The 23619-nt window shown below is 49.1% G+C and overlaps 1 protein-coding gene across 5 annotated transcripts in view; it reads right to left on the reverse strand.

The window, feature by feature from the left end:
* The window catches only part of CCDC61 (coiled-coil domain containing 61), a 647013-nt gene that overhangs the window by 13866 nt on the left and 609528 nt on the right, over nucleotides 1-23619 (reverse strand). For all 5 annotated transcript variants that reach the window (XM_030218079.1, XM_030218082.1, XM_030218080.1 and 2 more), the window contains one exon: nucleotides 4964-5036. In XM_030218079.1, the coding sequence (XP_030073939.1) occupies nucleotides 4964-5036 (73 nt within the window). The remainder of the gene's footprint in view (nucleotides 1-4963; nucleotides 5037-23619) is intronic.

The following is a 23619-nucleotide window of genomic DNA, read 5'->3' on the forward strand; positions in this document are numbered from 1 at the left end:
CAGGGCCTGAAGCTCACTGACTCTACGAGCTGAAGTAACTGCCACCAAGAAAATGACCTTCCAAGTCAAGTACTTCAGATGGCAGGAATTCAGTGGCTCAAAAGGAGGTTTCATCAGCTGGGTGAGAACGACATTGAGATCCCATGACACTGTAGGAGGCTTGACAGGGGGCTTTGACAAAAGCAAACCTCTCATGAAGCGAACAACTAAAGGCTGTCCTGAGATCGGCTTACCTTCCACACGGTAATGGTATGCACTGATTGCACTAAGGTGAACCCTTACAGAGTTGATATTGAGACCAGACTCAGACAAGTGCAGAAGGTATTCAAGCAGGGTCTGTGTAGGACAAGAGCGAGGATCTAGGGCCTTGCTGTCACACCAGACGGCAAACCTCCACCACAGAAAGAAGTAACTCCTCTTAGTGGAATCTTTCCTGGAAGCAAGCAAGATGCGGGAGACACCCTCTGACAGACCCAAAGAGGCAAAGTCTACGCTCTCAACATCCAGGCCGTGAGAGCCAGAGACGAGGTTGGGATGCAGAAGCGCCCCTTCGTCCTGTGTGATGAGGGTCGGAAAACACTCCAATCTCCACGGTTCTTCGGAGGACAACTCCAGAAGAAGAGGGAACCAGATCTGACGCGGCCAAAAAGGAGCAATCAGAATCATGGTGCCTCGGTCTTGCTTGCGTTTCAACAAAGTCTTCCCCACCAGAGGTATGGGAGGATAAGCATACAGCAGACCCTCCCCCCAGTCCAGGAGGAAGGCATCCGATGCCAGTCTGCCATGGGCCTGAAGCCTGGAACAGAACTGAGGGACTTTGTGGTTGGCTCGAGATGCGAAAAGATCTACCAAGGGGGTGCCCCACACTTGGAAGATCTGACGCACTACACGGGAATTGAGCGACCACTCGTGAGGTTGCATAATCCTGCTCAACCTGTCGGCCAGACTGTTGTTTACGCCTGCCAGATATGTGGCTTGGAGCACCATGCCGTGACGGCGAGCCCAGAGCCACATGCAATGTGAATCAATGTTATCCTATGGGTTATCGGTGGGAGTAGGCTTGCAGGAGATATAAGAGAGGTGGTGGTGTTTTGATTTATTAAGATCTAGGAGCTCTTTGAGGCCCTTTTTCCCCTGCTAAGTGATATACTGTTTTGAATACAGTTAAAATTAAAGTCATTTTTTTTTGGCAGCGGATTATTTTGTGAACGTTTGTTTCGGATACTAGCATATCGAACTTCATATCTTCAATCGTATCACGAATCACCACCAACTTATTTTTAATCGACCTTGCATTCACCAAACCAATCTGTAAAACAACAGATTTCAACACTTGATCATGCACTAACTCAACAGTCTGCAAATTTTCCATAATCCTTCCAACCCGTTTTTCCCTTAACAAGTGAGGCCAAATCACCATACCTACCCCTCCCTATAACCACCTCTATTGTACTCATACCAACATTCATACTAACACACTCAACAATCAAACCACCCTACCAAACAATCCTTAATATAATCCCTTTTTCCTTCACCTCTCAAGGCACCGAAGTCATCCCAAAGGAGCTCCCAGCTCCTTGGTCGTACTCCTTGAGGCACTCGCTGATCTGGTGCCGGTCTGAGCCTCTTCACCCCGCACCCCGAGTGATGTCATTTACGGGCCAGGGCTAGCTCTGTCCAGAACTCAGACCAGTTGATGAAACCACTCGGAGGCTCCCAAAAAGATGACTTGGGGAGACACAGCAGGAAACAGGAGCAGCGGGAACACAGCACTGGGATGATAAGACAGGCAAAACACCTATGCAAGGTGCAGTGGTGGGGCCAAAAGGCATGGCCTTGAATTGAAAATGATCTCCCAGGATTGCAAATCAGAGAAATTTCCTGTAAGGAGGCCAAATTGGGATATGAAAATAAGCCTTCTTGAGATCCAATGAGGTAAGAAACTCGCCTGGCTGGACCGATGCTATGACAGAATGAAGAGTCTCCATGCAGAAGTGCAGCACTCTGAAAGACTTGTTCACCCATCTAAGATCCAGAACTGGGCGAAGAGTCTCTTCTTTTTTTGAGACAACAAAATAGATGGAATATCGACCCATGCCCCTCTCTGCCGGAGGAATGGGCTGAATGGCCCCCAGTCGCCTTAAAGAGGGTAAGATAGTTAACACTGCCCAACTGTTTGCAGAGCTGCTGCAAGGGGACAGCATGAAAAGATCTGTGAGTGGTTTTTAAAATTCTAGCTTGTAGGCATGGAAAATGATATAGAGGACTCATTGGTCTGCAGTAATGGTGGTCCACTCCTTGTGAAAGTGGGAAAGACGTCCACCAATGTCTATGTAAAAGGAGTGAACCTTGACCCCGTGATTGCGAAGGCTGCAAAGAGGGAGAGGTTCTTGAGGAAGCGGAAAAGTGCTTCTTGCCTCCTCAAAAGGAAGACTGAGTCTGAGGAAAGCGAGGTTTTTCAGCAGAAGAACCAGCCTTCCCTATTCTATACCTCTGCGCTTCTCAAAAACAAGACTTAGCCGCCCAGAGATGAGGCTTAGGCTTGTCCTCAGGTAGATGTTGGACCTTGGAATTTCCCAGGTCTTTAATGATCTTCTTCAAATCTGTATCAAAGAGTAGTTTCCTCCGAAAAGGCAACTTTGCTAGACAATATTTGTATGCCACATCAGTGGCTCAATTCAACCACAGCCAGTGTCGCGCTGAAATGGCCAAGGCGCTTGGAGAATATCATAAAAAGTGCCTGGCAAATAGGACAATCCCGCCTCTAAGGTAGGGAGAAAACCTAGAGGTGAGTCCAATGTGGACAATTGTTGAATCCACGATAAAGAAGCCTGGCTACATAAGAAGAAATTGCTGCCCAAGAATTTAACGCAACTAGTTGAAAGGCAAGCTTCAAGGAAGTCTCAAGCTTGTGAGTCATGCATATCCTTTAATGCAGTGCCGCCTTCAACAGGGATAGTGGTATGTTTAGTAAACACCGTAATAAGGGCAACCACCTTAGGCAGAGAAAATTGATCTAAATCAAGATGGCAGAAGGGGATAAAATCTGGATATAGCTCGAGCCACCCGGAGGTTAGAATCAGGGTTCTTCCACTGAGATGCAGTAAAGCTCCTACATAGCCTCATGAATATGGAAAAATAAAGGAGATCTCTTAGTGCCTGACATAACAAATGGAGAAGGACTAGAGGACTGAGAAGCAGGGGAATACATGTTTAAAGCCTCCATAGATTTTGTGATCAACAAAGGCAACTCCATTCTCAAAAACAGCCTAGCTACAGTAGGATCTTCACCTCAGTCTGCCTCTGAAATGTCCAAGTTGGGGCCATCAGTAGAACTAGGATAGTTAGAATACACAGTAAGTCCTGAAGAGGAACATTCTCCAAATCTTGCAAAACGGAAAGTTTTTGTTTCTTAGGAAGCTGCTCTTCAAAAGCAATGTGAGGGGAAGAAGGAGAGGCAGGTTGAGCTGACCTTAATAAAAAGGCATGATGCAATAAAAGAACAACTTCAGGCGAAAATGGCAGGGCAGAGACTTCTATCCCTTCAAAACCAACATTCCAGAACATGGTAGAGGGCAAAGAACACACTGACAAAATGGCTGCCAAAGCCTCGCGGAGAGAAGGAGCTGTTGGCAATGAGCCCGCCAAAACCACCATCAGAGCAGGGCTGGATTGAACTCCCGGAGATGGAGTACTGACGGCTCAAACAGGCAAAAGCGGAATGTCCATAGAGGTAAAGCAAACTGTACAGGAATCAGCAGCCGAGAGTTTACCCCCACAGCGCGCACAAGACAATAGGCTAAAACACAGAGAATAATAAATATACTCACAGAAAACAGCCAGTCTCGTGACTTCCAAGGTACTGAAGCCCCACAATCTTCTCAAAGCACAAGCACTCTCAAAAAGAACCATGGTGGCTGTTTTTTTTTTTTTTTTAGATAGACCTTACTTTCAAATTCTTCCTACTTTCTTACTCATCTATATGTTACAACTTTGCCTTACCCTTCAGTACCAATTATAATGCTCTATTACGTATTGTGTTGTCATTGCAAGTAGTATACCATACCATATTTTGTATTGTTACGTGAATATTTTTACTATTGTAATTGCCTATTGCTCATGTTTGATCTACACTTACTATACACCGCCTTGAGTGAATTCCTTCAAAAAGGCGGTAAATAAACCCTAATAAATAAATAAATAAAAATAGAGGCAGGAGAAAAAGAGAAGGGAAGACTGAGATAAAGAGGTAGAGTGGCAATGGGGGAGAAGAGGGACAGGATATTCTCATCCACAAACTCAACTGAACCTGCAAGCAGGACAGGCCACGCTACTGATCTATAAGTGCATTCACTCTGCTGCTCCCTAGTACCTCTCCACACTTGTCTCTCCCTACGTCCCCCCTCGAGTACTCTGTTCTGTAGATAAATCTCTCTTATCTGTCCCTTTCTCCTCTACTGCTAATTCAAGACTCCGTTCCTTTTATCTTGCTGCACCTCACGCCTGGAATAGACTTCAGAGCATGTATGTCTAGCCCCATCTTTAGCCGTTTTCAAGTCCAAACTCAAAACTCACCTCTTTACCACTGCATTTGACTCCTAACTCACTTACCCTGTCCTTTATCCTCACCTCTTCATTCCCTTACCCTTAATTGTTCTGTTTACCTGTCTTATCTAGATTGTAAGCTCTTTGAGCAGGGACTGTCTTTTGTGTATGGTGTACAGCGCTGTGTATGCCTTGTAGTGCTATAGAAATGATTAGTAGTAGTAGTAGAAGTCACCACAGTGCACAGGAGCTACTATCCTGCCTGCTGAAGATAGAGAATACTGGTTTGGTTGCTAAGCGCAGGAGCTTATGAGGCACAACTCATTAGCGTTCTCGATCTCCATCTGCTGGCAGATGGTCACAACCCATTTGTCTGGATTGATCCTTGGGACATAACAGAAATAATAGTCTCACTGACCTTTATCTGCACTTTTTCCACCAGTTGGTGTACTGACCAAATGTTTCCTGTTAGCAGGCTTCTCTCGAGTTTTCTAGAAGGATAAAACACATTTATTAGTGCCTTGTGGCCATTACTCCCAAAATCTGTGAGAAATGTTATATAGCCTTCTACTGTGTCTGTTCTCAAAATTCAGGAAATTCTAACTATTTGGATTTTATTTTGTAAACTGCTTTGATTTTAATTTGAAAGGCAGTATGGTATATCAAGCAGTAATAAACATAAGCATAAACATAGCAGCTAAGTTGTAGAGACATACAGCCTTTCCACAAGATCCCTCCTCTCATTGCAGAACCTTTAATATATTTAACCTTCCCGCAAGTATCATTGAAACAGAGAAATAGATAGTAATTATAGACCACGTGGTGTTTATTATAGAGTCTATTGAAAGGCTATAAAGCCATAATATTAATAGTTTTGGTTGGGGAAGTAATAGGGTTTCCACTAATTTAACATAATTATTTGCTTTGACTTTTGTCTATTCTCAGTCTGTTCTACACAGCCTGGGCACTAATAACTTCAAGAATCAGACGGACACACTAGATTGTGTTATCTTAAGTTTATTTCATACTTACCAAAGGCAAGCTTAACATAGGAAGACATCACAGTACATCTAGTATGCAGGCATTCAGAGGTGGGGAGAGCAGCACTTCGTGACACATGGCATGTGCCTTCACAGGTTACTGGCTTCTCCGAGGCACTGCTTACCGTGTTTCCCCGAAAATAAGACACTGTCTTATATTTATTTTTCCTCCCCAAAACACGCTAGGTCTTATTTTCGTGGGGATGTCTTATTTTCTGAGAAACATCGGTCGCCCCCCCCCCCCACCCGAGGTCGCCGGGCCCCCCCCTCCATCGCTCCCGGAACTAACCTGAAGCTCCTTTCACCTTCGCAAGTTCGGATTCGAAGCAGCAGCGCAGCAGGGCAGACCTCTCCTTCCTTCTGTGTCCCGCCCTCGCCTGACGTAACGTCAGGCGAGGGCGGGACACGGAAGGAAGGAGAGGTCTGCCCTGCTGCGCTGCTGCTTCGAATCCGAACTTGCGAAGGTGAAAGGAGCTTCAGGTTAGTTCCGGGAGCGACGGAGGGGGGGGGGGGCCCAGTGACCTCGGGTGGGGGGGGGGGGGGGTTACCTCGGGTGGCTCTCGGCGGCCCTGCTTAAAAAAAAAGTTTGGTAGGTCTTACTTTTGGGGGGATGTCTTATATTTTAAATTTGCAGGAAAACCCCGATAGGTCTTATTTTCGGGGTAGGTCCTATTTTCGGGGAAACACGGTAGTTAGCAGACCTTTTATACTTTTTTGGTCCATTGATCCCTATGAGCCACCTGCAATTTCATCATAATTGGCACATACATCCAATTATGACCAAGTTTCAACTTTCTTATCTCTCATCCAATTCACTGGCGTAGCCACAGGTGGGCCGGGGCCCACCCACTTAGAGCTCAGGCCCACCCAACAGTAGCACACATTTAGCGGTAGCTGGTGGGGATCTCAAGCTCTGCCAGCTGAAGACTTCCCTCTGATGGTAATGAAAGCGCTACTCTCCATGATACCGGCACCTGTGCATGCTCAGTTTTCAGCGCATGCGTGCTGCAGACTGCCATGGTGGAAAGAAGCATTTTCCTGCCAACTGACATATATTTTTGGTGGGGGGGGGGGGGGGGGGGGGGGGAACACTTGGTGCCCACCCACTTCTTACCTAGGCCCACCCAAAATCTATTGTCTGGCTACGCCCCTGATCCAATTATGACCAAGTTTCAACCTTAGTAAGTTTTCTTATCTCCAAGCTTGGCTCATCCTTAAATTTAACTTTTCTACAACTGGCCCAATTATTTTTTATAGTTTCTCAGCATGCCTATGTCTAGCTGTACACAACCCTTGCCAACTTTGTAACTCTGCCAAGCTTAATCAGGCTGTCACATTTCTTCAGTGAAGTATCAGGTCTGAGAGTTACAGGCCTAGTTTGCTTAGAAAGCCTGAACCTGTTTTTCACTGCATTCAATTTGTGACAATTATTTAAAGTGGCCTATCTAGTCTACTCATCCACACAAAGTACTAATCACTACTATCCTTCTACTCCCTGCCCCATGTTTTCTTGAATTCAGATCTAGTCCTTATCTCCACCACATCTTTACCCCTATGCCCCCCTCATTCTAGAGCTTCTCTCGTGTCTTTTCGTAGTATAATTGAATGTAACAGATAATCATATAGGAGATCCTGACCCGACTTAATATAGCCTATCATAGCAGCCACTTTTAACAGACACATATTAGCACAGCTGAATCAGACAGTTCATTTTATGCAGGAGGTATTGACTTGACCTAATAAGAAATGCCACAGTGATCCTCTTTATATGAATGCATGATTTGGTAACAGTGTGATACGATGGCACCCATGCAGTCGGTGTGGAGTTCCAGCTGAATTAGCTGGCTGTGTGGAGTACCTTATCTATGTTCGAGTTTAAGTCATTTTTGGAGGCCTGGGAACCTACAATAAAGCACTGGTGACTGAAGGATACCTGACAGGAGCTGCTGCTAAGACCATCGGACATCAGTTATTGAAGCTGTTTAGTTTCAATCGTTGGACAAACAACTACAAGACTCCTGAGGCAGGCACACAGTGCTGAAACACAGTGCCGTGTCAAGTCATTTATGGAGTAGAATGGTCTAGTGGTTAGAGCATTGGTCTTGACATCCAGAAATTCCCTATTCCCACTGCTGCTCCTTGTCATCTTGGGCAAATCATTTAACCCTCCATTACCCTCAGGTACAAACTTAGATTGTGAGCCCTCCTGGGACAGGGAAATACCCAGTGTACCTGAATGTAATGCTCCTTGAGCTGCTACTGAAAAAGGTGCAAGCAAAATCCAAACAAACAAACAAATAAATAAATAAATAAATAAATAAATAAATAAATGTAACTGCAGCATAAGAAGTGTTTTCTTAAGCAACTTTTATATATCACATGAATTAAAGTACTGAATCTCATTGAATTCTTTGACTGGGTGACTGGAGAATTGAATCAAGGACATGCTATGGACGTAATCTACTTAGATTTCAGCAAAGCTTTTGACACGGTTCCCCACAGGAGGCTCTTGAATAAACTGGACAGGCTGAAGATAGGACCTGAAGTGGTGAACTGGATTAGGACCTGGTTGACGGACAGAAACCAGAGGGTGGTGGTGAATGGAATTCGCTCGGAGGAGGGGAAGGTGAGTAGTGGAGTGCCTCAGGGATCGGTGCTGGGACCGATTCTGTTCAATATATTTGTGAGTGACATTGCCGAAGGGTTAGAAGGTAAAGTTTGCCTTTTTGCGGATGATACTAAGATTTGTAACAGAGTGGACACCGGGGAGGGAGTGGAAAACATGAAAAAGGATCTGCGGAAACTAGAAGAATGGTCTAAGGTTTGCAATTAAAATTCAATGCGAAGAAATGCAAAGTGATGCACTTAGGGAGTAGAAATCCACGGGAGAAGTATGTGTTAGGCGGGAGAGTCTGATAGTTACGGACGGGGAGAGGGATCTTGGGGTGATAGTATCTGAGGATCTGAAGGCGACAAAACTGTGTGACAAGGCAGTGGCCGTAGCCAGAAGGTTGCTAGGCTGTATAGAGAGAGGTGTGACCAGCAGAAGAAAAGAGGTGTTGATGCCCCTTTATAAGTCGTTGGTGAGGCCCCACCTGGAGTATTGTGTTCAGTTCTGGAGGCCGTACCTTGCTAAGGATGTAAAAAAATGGAAGCGGTGCAAAGGAAAGCTACAAGAATGGTATGGGATTTGCGTTACAAGACGTATGAGGAGAGATTTGCTGACCTGAACATGTATACCCTGGAGGAAAGGAGAAACAGAGGTGATATGATACAGACGTTCAAATATTTGAAAGGTATTAATCCACAAACAAACCTTTTCCGGAGATGGGAGGGCGGCAGAACGAGAGGACATGATATGAGAGTGAAGGGGGGCAGACTCAAGAAAAATGTCAGGAAGTATTTTTTCACGGAGAGAGTGGTAGATACTTGGAATGCCCTCCCGCGGGAGGTGGTGGAGATGAAAATGGTAGCGGAATTCAAGCATCCGTGGGATAAACATAAAGGAATCCTGTGCAGAAGGAATGGATCCTCAGAAGCTTAGCCGAGATTGGGAGGCGGGGCTGTTGTTTGGGTGGTGGGGCTAGTTCTGGGCAAGACTTCTACGGTCTGTGTCCTGAAAATGGCAGATACAAATCAAGGTAAGGTATACACAAGAAGAAGCACATATGAGTTTATCTTGTTGGGCAGACTAGATGGACCATGCAGGTCTTTTTCTGCCGTCATCTACTATGTTACTATGTATTAAAGTCCCCTTGTTTGTCGAAGCCTTCTTCTGTTTCCCTCTTTTTTGGTTATGTGTATTACTTTAGGGCACATGTTAGGAACAGTAAGCTTTTCATTTAGGATGTATGCATCTTTTGCAGCCATACTTTGGATTATTGTTACCCACGTTTTAAGTGATGTACACCTGATATAAGTATGTTTGGTATAAGATGTTTTTCTTTTCCCTCCTTTTTAATTTTTGTTTTGGTTTCTTGAAGCACTATTGATGCAATATTGATTAAATTTAATAATTTGTTTAGGTTTTTTTTCATTGAAGTGTTTATGATATCTTCTATCACAGTCAACATTGGCAGGTAGTGACTATTTATCGCTGCTCCTTTTGTTTATGCAATAAGCTTTATAAAAATTTTAATCGCGATTAACCATGCAACTAAAGGTGGAGCATAACGAGCAGTCCATTTGGGGGGGGGGGGGCATAGATATGGACTGGGGGGCACACATTTCCTCTTCCTCCTCACCCCCCCCCCCCCCATTAGATGATATACCTTTGCTGGTGGGAATACCGAAACCCCACCAGACAAAGAAATCCACTGCCAAAGTGGACTCCTTCCTCCTTGTGCTGCCTCAGGAGAGAGGAAGTCAGTGGGGTGCCTCCAGCTGCCAATGCCGGCACTCCCTGAGCATGCTCAGTTCATGCACAAATGAGCATACTTGGGGAGTACAAGCGTTGGTGGCTGGAGGCACCCCACTGACTTCCTCACTCCTGAGGCAGCACGAGGAGGATGGGGTTCACTTTGGCAGTGGATTTCTTTGGCTGGTGGGGCTTCAGCTACTTCACCAGCCATTGAACAGGTACTGCAGCTGTGGAGGGGGCCTGAGCTCATTCTCCTCCATCTATATACACCCCTCCATCATCCATTCTCTCTCTCATATGTGCCCCTGTGCCTTCACTCGTGCCCCCCTGTGCTTTCACCCATTTTCTCTCTCTGCCCCCCCTGTACCTTCACCTATTCTCTCATATGTGCCCCTTGTGCTTTCATCCATTCTCTCTCTCATATGTGCCCCCCCATGCCTTCACCCATTCATTCTCTCATGTGCCCCCATACCTTCACCCCATGTGCCTCCCTTCCCATCCCTCCTTCGCCCACCCATACGGTCGGTCTGGTATCTCTCACTCCTGGACCACTGGGAAGCTTTCTCTCCCCTCCCCTCCGGTACACCTTTTCATTTGCAGTTTATGCATAAACGGAGCATGCTTGGAGAATGCAGGCGTTGGTGACTGGAGGCACCCTGATGACTTCCTCAATCCTAATGCAGTACAAGGAGGAAGGGGGTGACAGGCAGCGGATTTCTTCAGCTGGCGGGGCTTCAGCTACTCCACCAGTCATTTAACAGGTACTGCAGCTTTGAAGGGGGCCTGAGCCCATTCTTGCTCTCATATGTGCCCTCCTGTGCCTTCATCCATTCTCTCCCTCTCTCATATGTGCCCCCCTATGCCTTCACCCATTCTATCTCTCTCATATGTGATTCCCCTACTGCATTTCTCTCTAAATTCCCCCTCCCTCCTGTGGTTCTCTCTCTATGCCCTTCCTCTCTCGTCTGCATGGTCACTCCAACATCTCTCCCTCCCCTCCCGGACCGCCGGTGGCTCTTTCTCCCCTGTCCTCCCTTCCCAGATTACCTTTTCATTTGTAGTAAGTCTTCGCCCTGCAGTGGCAGCCATATTGAAATGCTGCATTGGCCTGCACTGGGCCTTTCCTTCTGACCCACCACGCTCCTTTCTGAATACAGGAAATTGTGTCAGAAGGCGGTGGGATGGATCAGAGGGAAAGGCACAGTGTATGCTGAGGCAGCATCAATATGGCTGCCGCTGCAGGGAGAAGACTTACTGAAAATTAAAAGATAAACTGGGAGGGGAGAGAGCCGCTTGCGATCTGGGAGAGATGCCGGACCAGCTGTGGGGGAAAAAGGTCAGCCAATTATTAATCGTGACTAAAATTTTTAATAGTGGCCAATAATTAATGTTTTACTCACGGCATTAATCATGGTTAAAATGCAGCCCTAGTTACAAACGGTGAAATTAAAATCATAAACATTAACTTCAAATATAAAACATAAAAAGCATAACCAAACATAATAAATAATAGTTATTAAAATATCAGATGATAGCTATTAAAGCAAAGAAATGGTGACAGCGAAAAACCCCCAACATGGATGTACCACATGCACAAAAAATTCCTTTACAGCAAAGATTATTAACTCTTAATAAAATGTAACAAGTCATTTAAATGCACAGTATAAGCATTACCCACAAATTGTGAAATTAAACTATACAATTAATCAGACTGAAACATAAAAAGAAACTCTAAAAGGGAGCACATACCTATTGGGGAAGAAAACATACTATTAAAGCATCATACAGAACATAAGTGTTGCCATACTAGGGCAGACAAAGTCCATCAAGCCCAGCATCCTGTTTTCCAACAGTGGCCAATCCAGGTTACAAGTACCTGGCAAGATCCCAAAAATAGTATGGAAATATGATGTCTTACCTGATAATTTTCTTTCCTTTAGCCAAAGCAGATGAATCCATGAACTGGTGGGTTGTGTTCCTCCACCAGCAGGTGGAGATAGAGATAACTAACTTAAATGAGTAATATTGATAGCGTTCCCGACTACCAGCCCCTCTCCATAGGCTAGTATATGTCTGAACACAAAGCAGCACCAGGCACCAAACTGGAAACCTTCCTCACCAACGAAAACCACAACAGTCTGAACAGAACAAATAATTTATAACAAATTGAATCTCAAAGTCCTTGTTTGATTCTAAAGTCTGTGCTCATTTCTGCAAGTGCATGTCAGTTATCTAGACAGAAAGGAACAACAAACACATAGTGAACACATATGTAGTAGAATGGGCTCTCAATGCCTCCAGTGCTATCTGGCCAAAAAACAGGTACGCAGAGGAAATCACTTCCTTAATCCATCTAATGATAGTAGGTTTAGAAGCCGCATCAAAGCGGAAGGGACCCAAAAGGACCACAACAGATGGTCTGTCCGTCGAAAGTCATTAGACATCTGCAAGTAGCGGAGAAGGACTTGACGCGCATCCAAAAAACGAAGCTTCTGGAAATCCAAGAGATAATCTTCTTCCCGAAAGGAAGAAAAAGAGGCTGATTAAGATGAAAAGCCGGCGACCTTAGACAAAAAGGAGGGTACAGTCTGCAAGGTCAACCCTACTTCCAAGAACTGCAAGAAAGGATCACGAAACGAGAGGGCTTGAATACTGCCTTCAAGGTGAGCTCTTTATCCGAATCCTTACGTAAAGGCTTAAAAGGCGGACCTTGCAATGCCCTGAGAACTAAATTAAGGTTCCAGGATGGACAGAGCCAAAGCAAAGAAGGGAGCAGATGAAGCACCCTGCGAAAGAACCCTGGATGAGCAGCCAGGGAAGTACCTGACACTCAGCCTTGAAAACACGCTAGGGCTGCAACCTGAACTTGAAGCGAATTATAGGCTAACCCTTTCTGTAATCTGTCCTCCCTTTCTCAGACAGCCTGAAAATCCTTAGCGTTACACTGGACCACAACATTACACTAGAAAGCCAAGTAAAATCCACAACAAAGAAAATGTTCCACTCAATGTGGAAACTCAAACGCGTGAAACAATACTTCCCGAGGGAAACATTTCGTAATCTGATACAATCGATGGTACTGAGCCATGCTGACTACTGCAATGGAATCTAGGCAGGATGCAAAGAACAAATCCTAAAGAAATTTCAGACTGCACAAAACACGGCTGCAAGACTCATCTTCAGAAAAAGCGAAAATACATACCTGTAGCAGGTATTCTCCGAGGACAGCAGGCTGATTGTTCTCACGATTGGGTGATGTCCACGGCAGCCCCCAAGAACGGAAATCTTCCTAGCAACAAAAGGTTTGCTAGAGCCTTTGAGCGCATGCGCGGCCATCTTCCCGCCCATCGCACGAGGGTCCCGCTTAGTTAAATTATAAAGCAATAACAAAGGAAAGGACAACTCCAAAGGGGAGGTGGGCGGGTTTGTGAGAACAATCAGCCTGCTGTCTTCAGAGAATACCTGGTACAGGTATGTATTTTCGCTTTCTCCGACAAGCAGGCTGCTTTGTTCTCACGATTGGGGTACCCCTAGCACCCAGGCTCACTCAAAACAACAAAGAAGGTCAATTGGGCCTCGCAACGGTGAGAACATAACAAGGATTGACCTATGAAGCAGAACATCTAACTGAGAGTGCAGCCTGGAACAGAATAAAAATGGGCCTAGGGGGCTGGAGTTGGATTCTAAACCCCAAATAGATTCTGCAGCACCAACTGCCCACGTCGGGTATCCTGCTGAAGGCAGTAGGGAGATGTGAATGTGTGGATTGATTATCACGTCACAGCCTTGCAAATCTCCTCTATAGTGGCTGACTTCAAGTGGGCCACTGACGCTACCATGGCTCTAACACTATGAGCCGTGAAATGATCCTAAAGAGTCAGCCCAGCTTGGGCATAAGCGAAGGAAATGCAATCTGCCAGCCAATTGGGAATGGTGCGTTTCCCGACTGCGACTCCCCTTCAGTTGGGATCAAAAGAAACAAACATTTGGGTGGACTGTCTGAAGGGGCTCATCCGCTCCACATAGATGGCCAATGCTCTCTTGCAGTCTAAGGTGTGCAACTGACGTTCAGCAGGGCGGGTATGAGGATGGGGAAAAAATGTTAGCAAGACAATTGACTGGTTCAGATTGCACTCCGACACCACCTTCGGCAAGAACTTAGGGTGCATGCGGAGGACTACTCTGTTGTGATGAAATTTGAGATAAGAAGCATGCACTACTAAGGCTTGAAGCTCACTGACTCTACGAGCTGAAGTAACAGCCACCAAGAAAATGACCTTCCAGGTCAAGTACTTCAGATGGCAGGAATTCAGTGGCTCAAAAGGAGGCTTCCTCAGCTGAATGAGAATGACACTGAGATCCCATGACATTGGTGGAGGTTTGACAGGGGGCTTTGACAAAAGCAAATCTCTCATAAAGCGAACAACTAAAGGCTGTCCAGAGATAGGCTTACCCTCTACATGATAATGAAAAGCACTAATTGCACTAAGATGGACTCTTACGGAGTTGGTTTTGAGACCAGACTCTGACAAGTGTAGAAGGTATTCAAGCAGGGTCAGTGTAGGACAAGAGCGAGGATCTAGGGCCTTGTTGTCACAACAGACAGCAAAGTTCCTCCATTTAAAAGAGTAACACCTCTTCGTGGAATCTTTCCTGGAAGAAAGACTCGGGAGACACCCTCAGAAAGACCCATGGAGGCGAAGTCTACGCTTTCAACATCCAGGCCATGACAGCCAGAGAGGTTGGGATGCAGAAGCAGCCCCTCGTTCTGAGTAATGAGGGTTGGAAAACAGTCCAATCTCCACGGTTCTTCGGAGGACAACTCCAGAAGAAGAGGTTCCCAAATCTGACACGGCCAAAAGGGAGCAATCAGAATCATGGTTCCGCCGTTTTGTTTGAGTTTCTGCAAAGTCTTCCACACCAGAGGTATGGGAGGATATGCGTACAGAAGGCCCTTCCCCCAATGAAGGAGAAAGGCATCCAACGCTAGTCTGTCGTGGGCCTGAAGTCTGGAACAGAACTGAGGGAGTTTGTGATTGACCTGAGTGGCAAAAAGATCCACCGAGGGAATGCCCCACACTCGGAAGATCTGGCGTAGAATGCCCGAATTGAGCGACCACTTGTGAGGTTGCATTATCCTGCTCAACCTGTCGGCCAGACTGTTGTTTACACCTGCCAGTATGTGGCCTTGAGAAACATGTTGTAACGGTGAGCCCACAGCCACATCCTGACAGCTTCCCGACACAGGGGGCGAGATCCGGTGCTCCCCTGCTTGTTGATGTAGTACATTGCAACATGATTGTCTGTCTATATCAATATGATTTGGTTGGACAGCCAATCTCTGAAAGCCTTTAGAGCGTTCCAGACCGCTCGCAACTCCAGGAGATTGATCTGAAGCCCTCTTTCCTGGAGGGACCAAACTCCTTGAGTGTGAAGCCCATCTACATGAGCTCCCCACCCTAGGAGGGATGCATACGTTGTCAGCACTTTTTGAGGCTGAGGAATTTGAAAAGGTCGTTCCAAGGTCAGATTGGACCGAATTGTCCACCACTGAAGGGAATTGTGAAATTCGGTGGACAGCTGGATTACATCCTCTAGATTCCCAGCAGCTTGTTACGACTGGGAAGCTAGGGTCCATTGAGCTGATCTCATATGAAGACAGGCCATGGGCGTCACATGAACTGTGGAGGCCATATGGCCTAGAAGCCTCAACAAAACTGCCGAGCTGTGATCCGCTGAGACGCACTGGCCATGGAAACTAGAGACAGAAGATTGTCTGCTCTCGTCTTGGGGACATAGGCGCGAGCCATCTGTGAATCCAGCAGAGCTCCAATAAATTCCAGTCTTTGAACAGGGAGAAAATGGGACTTGGGGTAATTTATAACAAACCCGAGTAACTCCAGCAGTTGAATAGTCATCTGCATGGACTGTAGAGCTCCTGCCTACGAGGTGTTCTTCACCAACCAATTGTCGAGATAAGGGAACATATGCACTCTCAGTCTGCATAGCGACGCTGCAACTACTGCCAGGCATTTTGTAAACACCCTGGGCGCAGATGCGAGATCAAAGGGCAGCACACAATACTGGAAGTGCTGCGCTCCCAGATGGAATTGAAGATGCCTCCTGTGAGCTGGAAGTATCGGGATGTGAGTATAAAGCGAATGCTACATACCTGTAGAAGGTATTCTCCGAGGACAGCAGGCTGATTGTTCTCACTAATGGGTGACGTCCACGGCAGCCCCTCCAATCGGAATCTTCACTAGCAAAGTCCTTTGCTAGCCCGCGCGCACCGCGCATGCGCGGCCGTCTTCCCGCCCGAAACCGGCTTGAGCCGGCCAGTCTCGTATGTAGCAAAAGAGATACAAGGGAAGACACAACTCCAAAAGGGGAGGCGGGCGGGTTTGTGAGAACAATCAGCCTGCTGTCCTCGGAGAATACCTTCTACAGGTATGTAGCATTCGCTTTCTCCGAGGACAAGCAGGCTGCTTGTTCTCACTGATGGGGTATCCCTAGCCCCCAGGCTCACTCAAAACAACAACCATGGTCAATTGGGCCTCGCAACGGCGAGGACATAACTGAGATTGACCTAAAAAATTTACCAACTAACTGAGAGTGCAGCCTGGAACAGAACAAACAGGGCCCTCGGGGGGTGGAGTTGGATCCTAAAGCCCAAACAGGTTCTAAAGAACTGACTGCCCGAACCGACTGTCGCGTCGGGTATCCTGCTGCAGGCAGTAATGAAATGTGAATGTGTGGACAGATGACCACGTCGCAGCTTTGCAAATTTCTTCAATGGAGGCTGACTTCAAGTGGGCTACCGACGCAGCCATGGCTCTAACATTATGAGCCGTGACATGACCCTCAAGAGCCAGCCCCACCTGGGCGTAAGTGAAGGAAATGCAATCTGCTAGCCAATTGGATATGGTGCGTTTCCAAACAGCCACTCCCCTCCTATTGGGATCAAAAGAAACAAACAACTGGGCGGACTGTCTGTTGGGCTGTGTCCGCTCCAGATAGAAGGCCAATGCTCTCTTGCAGTCCAATGTGTGCAGCTGACGTTCAGCAGGGCAGGAATGAGGACAGGGAAAGAATGTTGGCAAGACAATTGACTGGTTCAGATGGAACTCCGACACGACCTTTGGCAAGAACTTAGGGTGAGTGCGGAGGACTACTCTGTTATGATGAAATTTGGTGTAAGGGGCCTGGGCTACCAGGGCCTGAAGCTCACTGACTCTACGAGCTGAAGTAACTGCCACCAAGAAAATGACCTTCCAGGTCAAGTACTTCAGATGGCAGGAGTTCAGTGGCTCAAAAGGAGGTTTCATCAGCTGGGTGAGAATGACATTGAGATCCCATGACACTGTAGGAGGCTTGACAGGGGGCTTTGACAAAAGCAAACCTCTCATGAAGCGAACAACTAAAGGCTGTCCCGAGATCGGCTTACCTTCCACATGGTAATGGTATGCACTGATTGCACTAAGGTGGACCCTTACCGAGTTGGTCTTGAGGCCAGACTCAGACAAGTGCAGAAGGTATTCAAGCAGGGTCTGTGTAGGACAAGAGCGAGGATCTAGGGCCTTGCTGTCACACCAGACGGCAAACCTCCTCCATAGAAAGAAGTAACTCCTCTTGGTGGAATCTTTCCTGGAAGCAAGCAAGATGCGGGAGACACCCTCTGACAGACCCAAAGAGGCAAAGTCTACGCTCTCAACATCCAGGCCGTGAGAGCCAGGGACCGGAGACTGGGATGCAGAAGAGCCCCTTCGTCCTGCGTGATGAGGGTCAGAAAACACTCCAATCTCCACGGTTCTTCGGAGGATAACTCCAGAAGAAGAGGGAACCAGATCTGACGCGGCCAAAAGGGAGCAATCAGAATCATGGTGCCTCGGTCTTGCTTGAGTTTCAACAAAGTCTTCCCCACCAGAGGAATGGGAGGATAAGCATACAGCAGGCCCTCCCCCCAATGCAGGAGGAAGGCATCCGATGCCAGTCTGCCGTGGGCCTGAAGCCTGGAACAGAACTGAGGGACTTTGTGGTTTGCTCGAGATGCGAAGAGATCCACCAAGGGGGTGCCCCACGCTTGGAAGACCTGGCGCACCACTCGGGAATTGAGCGACCACTCGTGAGGTTGCATAATCCTGCTCAACCTGTCGGCCAGACTGTTGTTTACGCCTGCCAGATATGTGGCTTGGAGCACCATGCCGTGACGGCGAGCCCAGAGCCACATGCTGACGGCTTCCTGACACAGGGGGCGAGATCCGGTGCCCCCCTGCTTGTTGACGTAGTACATGGCAACCTGGTTGTCTGTCTGAATTTGGATAATTTGGTGGGACAGCCGATCTCTGAAAGCCTTCAGAGCGTTCCAGATCGCTCGCAAGTCCAGGAGATTGATCTGTAGATCGCGTTCCTGGAGGGACCAGCTTCCTTGGGTGTGAAGCCCATCGACATGAGCTCCCCATCCCAGGAGAGACGCATCCGTGGTCAGCACTTTTTGTGGCTGAGGAATTTGGAAAGGACGTCCCAGAGTCAAATTGGAGCAAATCGTCCACCAATACAGGGATTCGAGAAAACTCGTGGACAGGTGGATCACGTCTTCTAGATCCCCAGCAGCCTGAAACCACTGGGAAGCTAGGGTCCATTGAGCAGATCTCATGCGAAGGCGGGCCATGGGAGTCACATGAACTGTGGAGGCCATGTGGCCCAGCAATCTCAACATCTGCCGAGCTGTGATCTGCTGGGACGCTCGCACCCGCGAGACGAGGGACAACAAGTTGTTGGCCCTCGCCTCTGGGAGATAGGCGCGAGCCGTCCGAGAATCCAGCAGAGCTCCTATGAATTCGAGTCTCTGCGCCGGGAGAAGATGGAACTTTGGGTAATTTATCACAAACCCCAGTAGCTCCAGGAGGCGAATAGTCATCTGCATGGACTGCAGGGCTCCTGCCTCGGACGTGTTCTTCACCAGCCAATCGTCGAGATATGGGAACACGTGCACCCCCAGCCTGCGAAGTGCTGCTGCTACTACAGCCAAGCACTTTGTGAACACCCTGGGCGCAGAGGCGAGCCCAAAGGGTAGCACACAGTACTGGAAGTGACGTGTGCCCAGCTGAAATCACAGATACTGTCTGTGAGCTGGCAGTATCGGGATGTGTGTATAGGCATCCTTCAAGTCCAGAGAGCATAGCCAATCGTTTTCCTGAATCATGGGAAGGAGGGTGCCCAGGGAAAGCATCCTGAACTTTTCTTTTACGAGATATTTGTTCAGGGCCCTTAGGTCTAGGATGGGACGCATCCCCCCTGTTTTCTTTTCCACAAGGAAGTACCTGGAATAGAATCCCAGCCCCTCTTGCCCGGATGGCACGGGCTCGACCGCATTGGCGCTGAGAAGGGCGGAGAGTTCCTCTGCAAGTACCTGCTTGTGCTGGAAGCTGTAAGACTGAGCTCCCGGTGGACAATTTGGAGGTTTGGAGGCCAAATTGAGGGTGTATCCTTGCCGGACTATTTGGAGAACCCACTGATCGGAGGTTATGAGAGGCCACCTTTGGTGAAAAGCTTTCAACCTCCCCCCGACCGGCAGGTCGCCCGGCACCGACACTTGGATGTCGGCTATGCTCTGCTGGAGCCAGTCAAAAGCTCGTCCCTTGCTTTTGCTGGGGAGCCGAGGGGCCTTGCTGAGGCGCACGCTGCTGACGAGAGCGAGCGCGCTGGGGCTTAGCCTGGGCCGCAGGCTGTCGAGAAGGAGGATTGTACCTACGCTTGCCAGAAGAATAGGGAACAGTCTTCCTTCCCCCCAAAAATCTTCTACCTGTAGAGGTAGATGCTGAAGGCTGCCGGCGGGAGAACTTGTCGAATGCGGTATCCCGCTGGTGGAGATGCTCTACCACCTGCTCGACCTTCTCTCCAAAAATATTGTCCGCACGGCAAGGCGAGTCTGCAATCCGCTGCTGGAGTCTATTCTCCAGGTCGGAGGCACGCAGCCATGAGAGTCTGCGCATCACCACACCTTGAGCAGCGGCCCTGGACGCAACATCAAAGGTGTCATACACCCCTCTGGCCAGGAATTTTCTGCACGCCTTCAGCTGCCTGACCACCTCCTGAAAAGGCTTGGCTTGCTCAGGGGGGAGCGCATCAACCAAGCCCGCCAACTGCCGCACATTGTTCCGCATGTGTATGCTCGTGTAGAGCTGGTAAGACTGGATTTTGGCCACGAGCATAGAGGAATGGTAGGCCTTCCTCCCAAAGGAGTCTAAGGTTCTAGAGTCTTTGCCCGGGGGCGCCGAAGCATGCTCCCTAGAACTCTTAGCCTTCTTTAGGGCCAAATCCACAACTCCAGAGTCATGAGGCAACTGGGTGCGCATCAGCTCTGGGTCCCCATGGATCCGGTACTGGGAATCGATCTTCTTGGGAATGTGGGGATTACTTAGTGGCTTGGTCCAGTTCGCAAGCAATGTCTTTTTCAGGACATGGTGCAAGGGAACAGTGGATGCTTCCTTAGGTGGAGAAGGATAGTCCAGGAGCTCAAACATTTCAGCCCTGGGCTCGTCCTCCACAACCACCGGGAAGGGGATGGCCGTAGACATCTCCCGGACAAAGGAAGCGAAAGACAGACTCTCAGGAGGAGAAAGCTGTCTTTCAGGGGAGGGAGTGGGATCAGAAGGAAGACCCTCAGACTCCTCGTCAGAGAAATATCTGGGGTCTTCCTCTTCCTCCCACGAGGCCTCACCCTCGGTGTCAGACACAAGTTCACGAACCTGTGTCTGCAACCTCGCCCGGCTCGACTCCGTGGAGCCACGTCCACGATGGGGGCGTCGAGAGGTAGACTCCCTCGCCCGCATCGGCGAAGCTCCCTCCGCCGACGTAGTCGGGGAGCCCTCCTGGGAGGTGGCCGCAGTCGGCACCGCACGCGGTACCGACGTCGGGGACCTCACCCCGGGCGATGGGCCAGCCGGCGCCACGCTCGACGGTACCGGAGGCGCAAGCACCGCCGGTACCGGAGGGGTAGGGCGCAACAGCTCTCCCAGAATCTCTGGGAGAACGGCCCGAAGGCTCTCGTTCAGAGCGGCTGCAGAGAAAGGCATGGAGGTCGATGCAGGCGTCGACGTCAGAACCTGTTCCGGGCGTGGAGGCTGTTCCGGGCTGTCCAGAGTGGAGCGCATCGACACCTCCTGAACAGAGGGTGAGCGGTCCTCTCGGTGCCGATGCCTGCTGGGTGCCGACTCCCTCGGCGACCCAGAGCTCTCGGTGCCGACGCGGGGAGGAGACCGGTGTCGATGCTTCTTCGACTTCTTCCGAAGCATGTCACCGGAGCTCCCCGGCACCGACGAGGAGGACGTAGAATCCAGCCGTCGCTTCCTCGGGGCCGAGGCCGAAGGAGGTCGATCTCGGGGGGGGGGGGGGGGCTGTACCGCAGGAGCCCTCAGGGTAGGGGGAGACCCACCCGAAGGCTCACCGCCACCAGCAGGGGAATGGACAGCCCTCACGTGCACTCCAGACGATGCACCACCGTCCGACGACATCAGCAGACGAGGTCCCGGTACCACCGACGTCGATGCAGTCGCCTGATGCCTCAGCGCCGATGCAGAGACTCGATGCCTCGATGCACCCGATACACTAGCAGCCGAGGAAGAAGGTCTGGACGCTGACGACGTCGATGCACTCAATGCCCCCGGTGCCGATGCCGACGAAGAGCCCGAGAACAAAATGTTCCACTGGGCCAATCTCGCTACCTGAGTCCGCCTTTGTAACAGGGAACACAGACTACAGTTCTGAGGACGGTGCTCGGCCCCCAGACACTGAAGACACGACGAGTGCCTATCAGTGAGCGAGATTACCCGGGCGCACTGGGTGCACTTCTTGAAGCCGCTGGAAGGCTTCGATGTCATGGGCGGAAAAATCACGCCGGCGAAATCAAAATCCGAAATGACGAAAGTGAGCACCAAAAACTTTAAGGGAGAAAAATCTCGACCGAGGCCGAAAAGAGGCCTACCCCGACGACGAAAGAAAACTTACCGGGGCAAAATCTGAAAAATACGGGAAGGGGCAAACGAAACCCGAGAGGGCTTCCGGAGCACTTCCCAAACAGTTTTTGAGGATTTTCCGAAGAAAAAACACGTCGAAAAAAGGACGCGCGAGGTCGACTTTCCGGGGCTCGACACGGCGAAAACACGACCGTACCGAGTGCGGACGAAAGAAGACTGGCCGGCTTGAGCCGGTTTCGGGCGGGAAGACGGCCGCACATGCGCGGTGCGCGCGGGCGCGCGAGGGCTAGCAAATGACTTTGCTAGTGAAGATTTTGATTGGAGGGGCTGCCGTGGACGTCACCCATCAGTGAGAACAAGCAGCCTGCTTGTCCTCGGAGAAGCATCCTTTAAGTCCAGAGAGCATAGCCAATCATTTTCTTGAATCATGGGAAGAAGGATGCCCAGGGAAAGCATCCTGAACTTTTCTCAGACAAGGAATTTGTTCAGGGCCCTTAGGTCTAGGATGGGACGTATCCCCCCTGTTTTCTTTTGCACAAGGAAGTACCTGGAATAGAATCCCAACCCTTCTTGCCCCGGTGGAACGGGTTCGACCGCATTGGCGCTGAGAAGGGCGGAGAGTTCCTCTACAAGTACCTACCTGTGCTGGAAGCTGAAGGACTGAGCTCCCGGTGGGCAATTTGGAGGTCTGGAGATCAAATTGAGGGAGTATCTGAGCCGGAGTATTTGGAGAACCCATCGGTTGGAGGTTATGAGATGCCACCTTAGGTGAAAAAATTTTAACCTTCCCCCGACTGGCAGATCGCCCGGCACAGAGCGGAATCCACAACCATAGAGTAGTGGACACTGTTATAGCAGCTGTGCTCGCCTGGAGCCAGTCAAAAGCCCGTCCCTTGCTTTTGCTGGGGAGCTGCAGGGGCCTGTTGGGCGCACAGGGAGCATTCCTCCTTCCCTGGAAAATTAATCTACCTGATGAGGTAGAAACCGAAGGCGCCCGGTGGGAGAGATTGTCCATAGCGATTGCCAGCTGGTGGAGCTGATCGACCACCTGCTCGACTTTCTCACCAAAAATATTATCCCCCTGGCAAGGGACATCCGCGATCCGCTGCTGGACTCGATTGTCCAGGTCAAAGGCACACAGCCATGAGTGTGCGCATCACTATACCTTGGGCAGTGGTTCTGGATGCAACATCAAAAGAGTCATAAGCACCCCTGGTCAGTACCTCCTGAAAAGGCTTAGCCTGCCCCGGAGGGAGCTTGTCGACCAAGTCCGCCAGTTGCTTCACATTGTTCCGCATGTGGATGCTCGTGTAGAGCTGGTATGACTGAACCTTGGACACGAGCATAGAGAACTGATAGGCCTTCCTCCCCAAAGAGTCCAGGGTTCTAGATCCCCGTCCTGGGGGCACTGAGGCAAAATCTCGAACTCCTGGTGTCACGATTGTGGTCATGACCCCTCTCAGACTCACCTTATTTCTGGCGGTCAGCTTCTGAGCTGGCTTCTGTCTGTTCTTCCTGAGTTAGCTCTGTCTCTGTGTGCTGGCTGCTTCCAGCATGGCTCTAATTACTCTACTATATTGCACCTGTGCGTGTTAAGCCTTTCTGTGCTTCAGTATGCTTTCTGTCTGTGTCCTGGAGTTGTGATATCTTCAGTCAGGGCCTTGATAAGGAACTGGTGTTCTTCTATTCAGTGTCTTTG

The sequence above is a fragment of the Microcaecilia unicolor genome, chromosome 11 (genome assembly GCF_901765095.1).
Source record: "Microcaecilia unicolor chromosome 11, aMicUni1.1, whole genome shotgun sequence".
NCBI classification, from domain to species: Eukaryota; Metazoa; Chordata; class Amphibia; order Gymnophiona; family Siphonopidae; genus Microcaecilia; species Microcaecilia unicolor.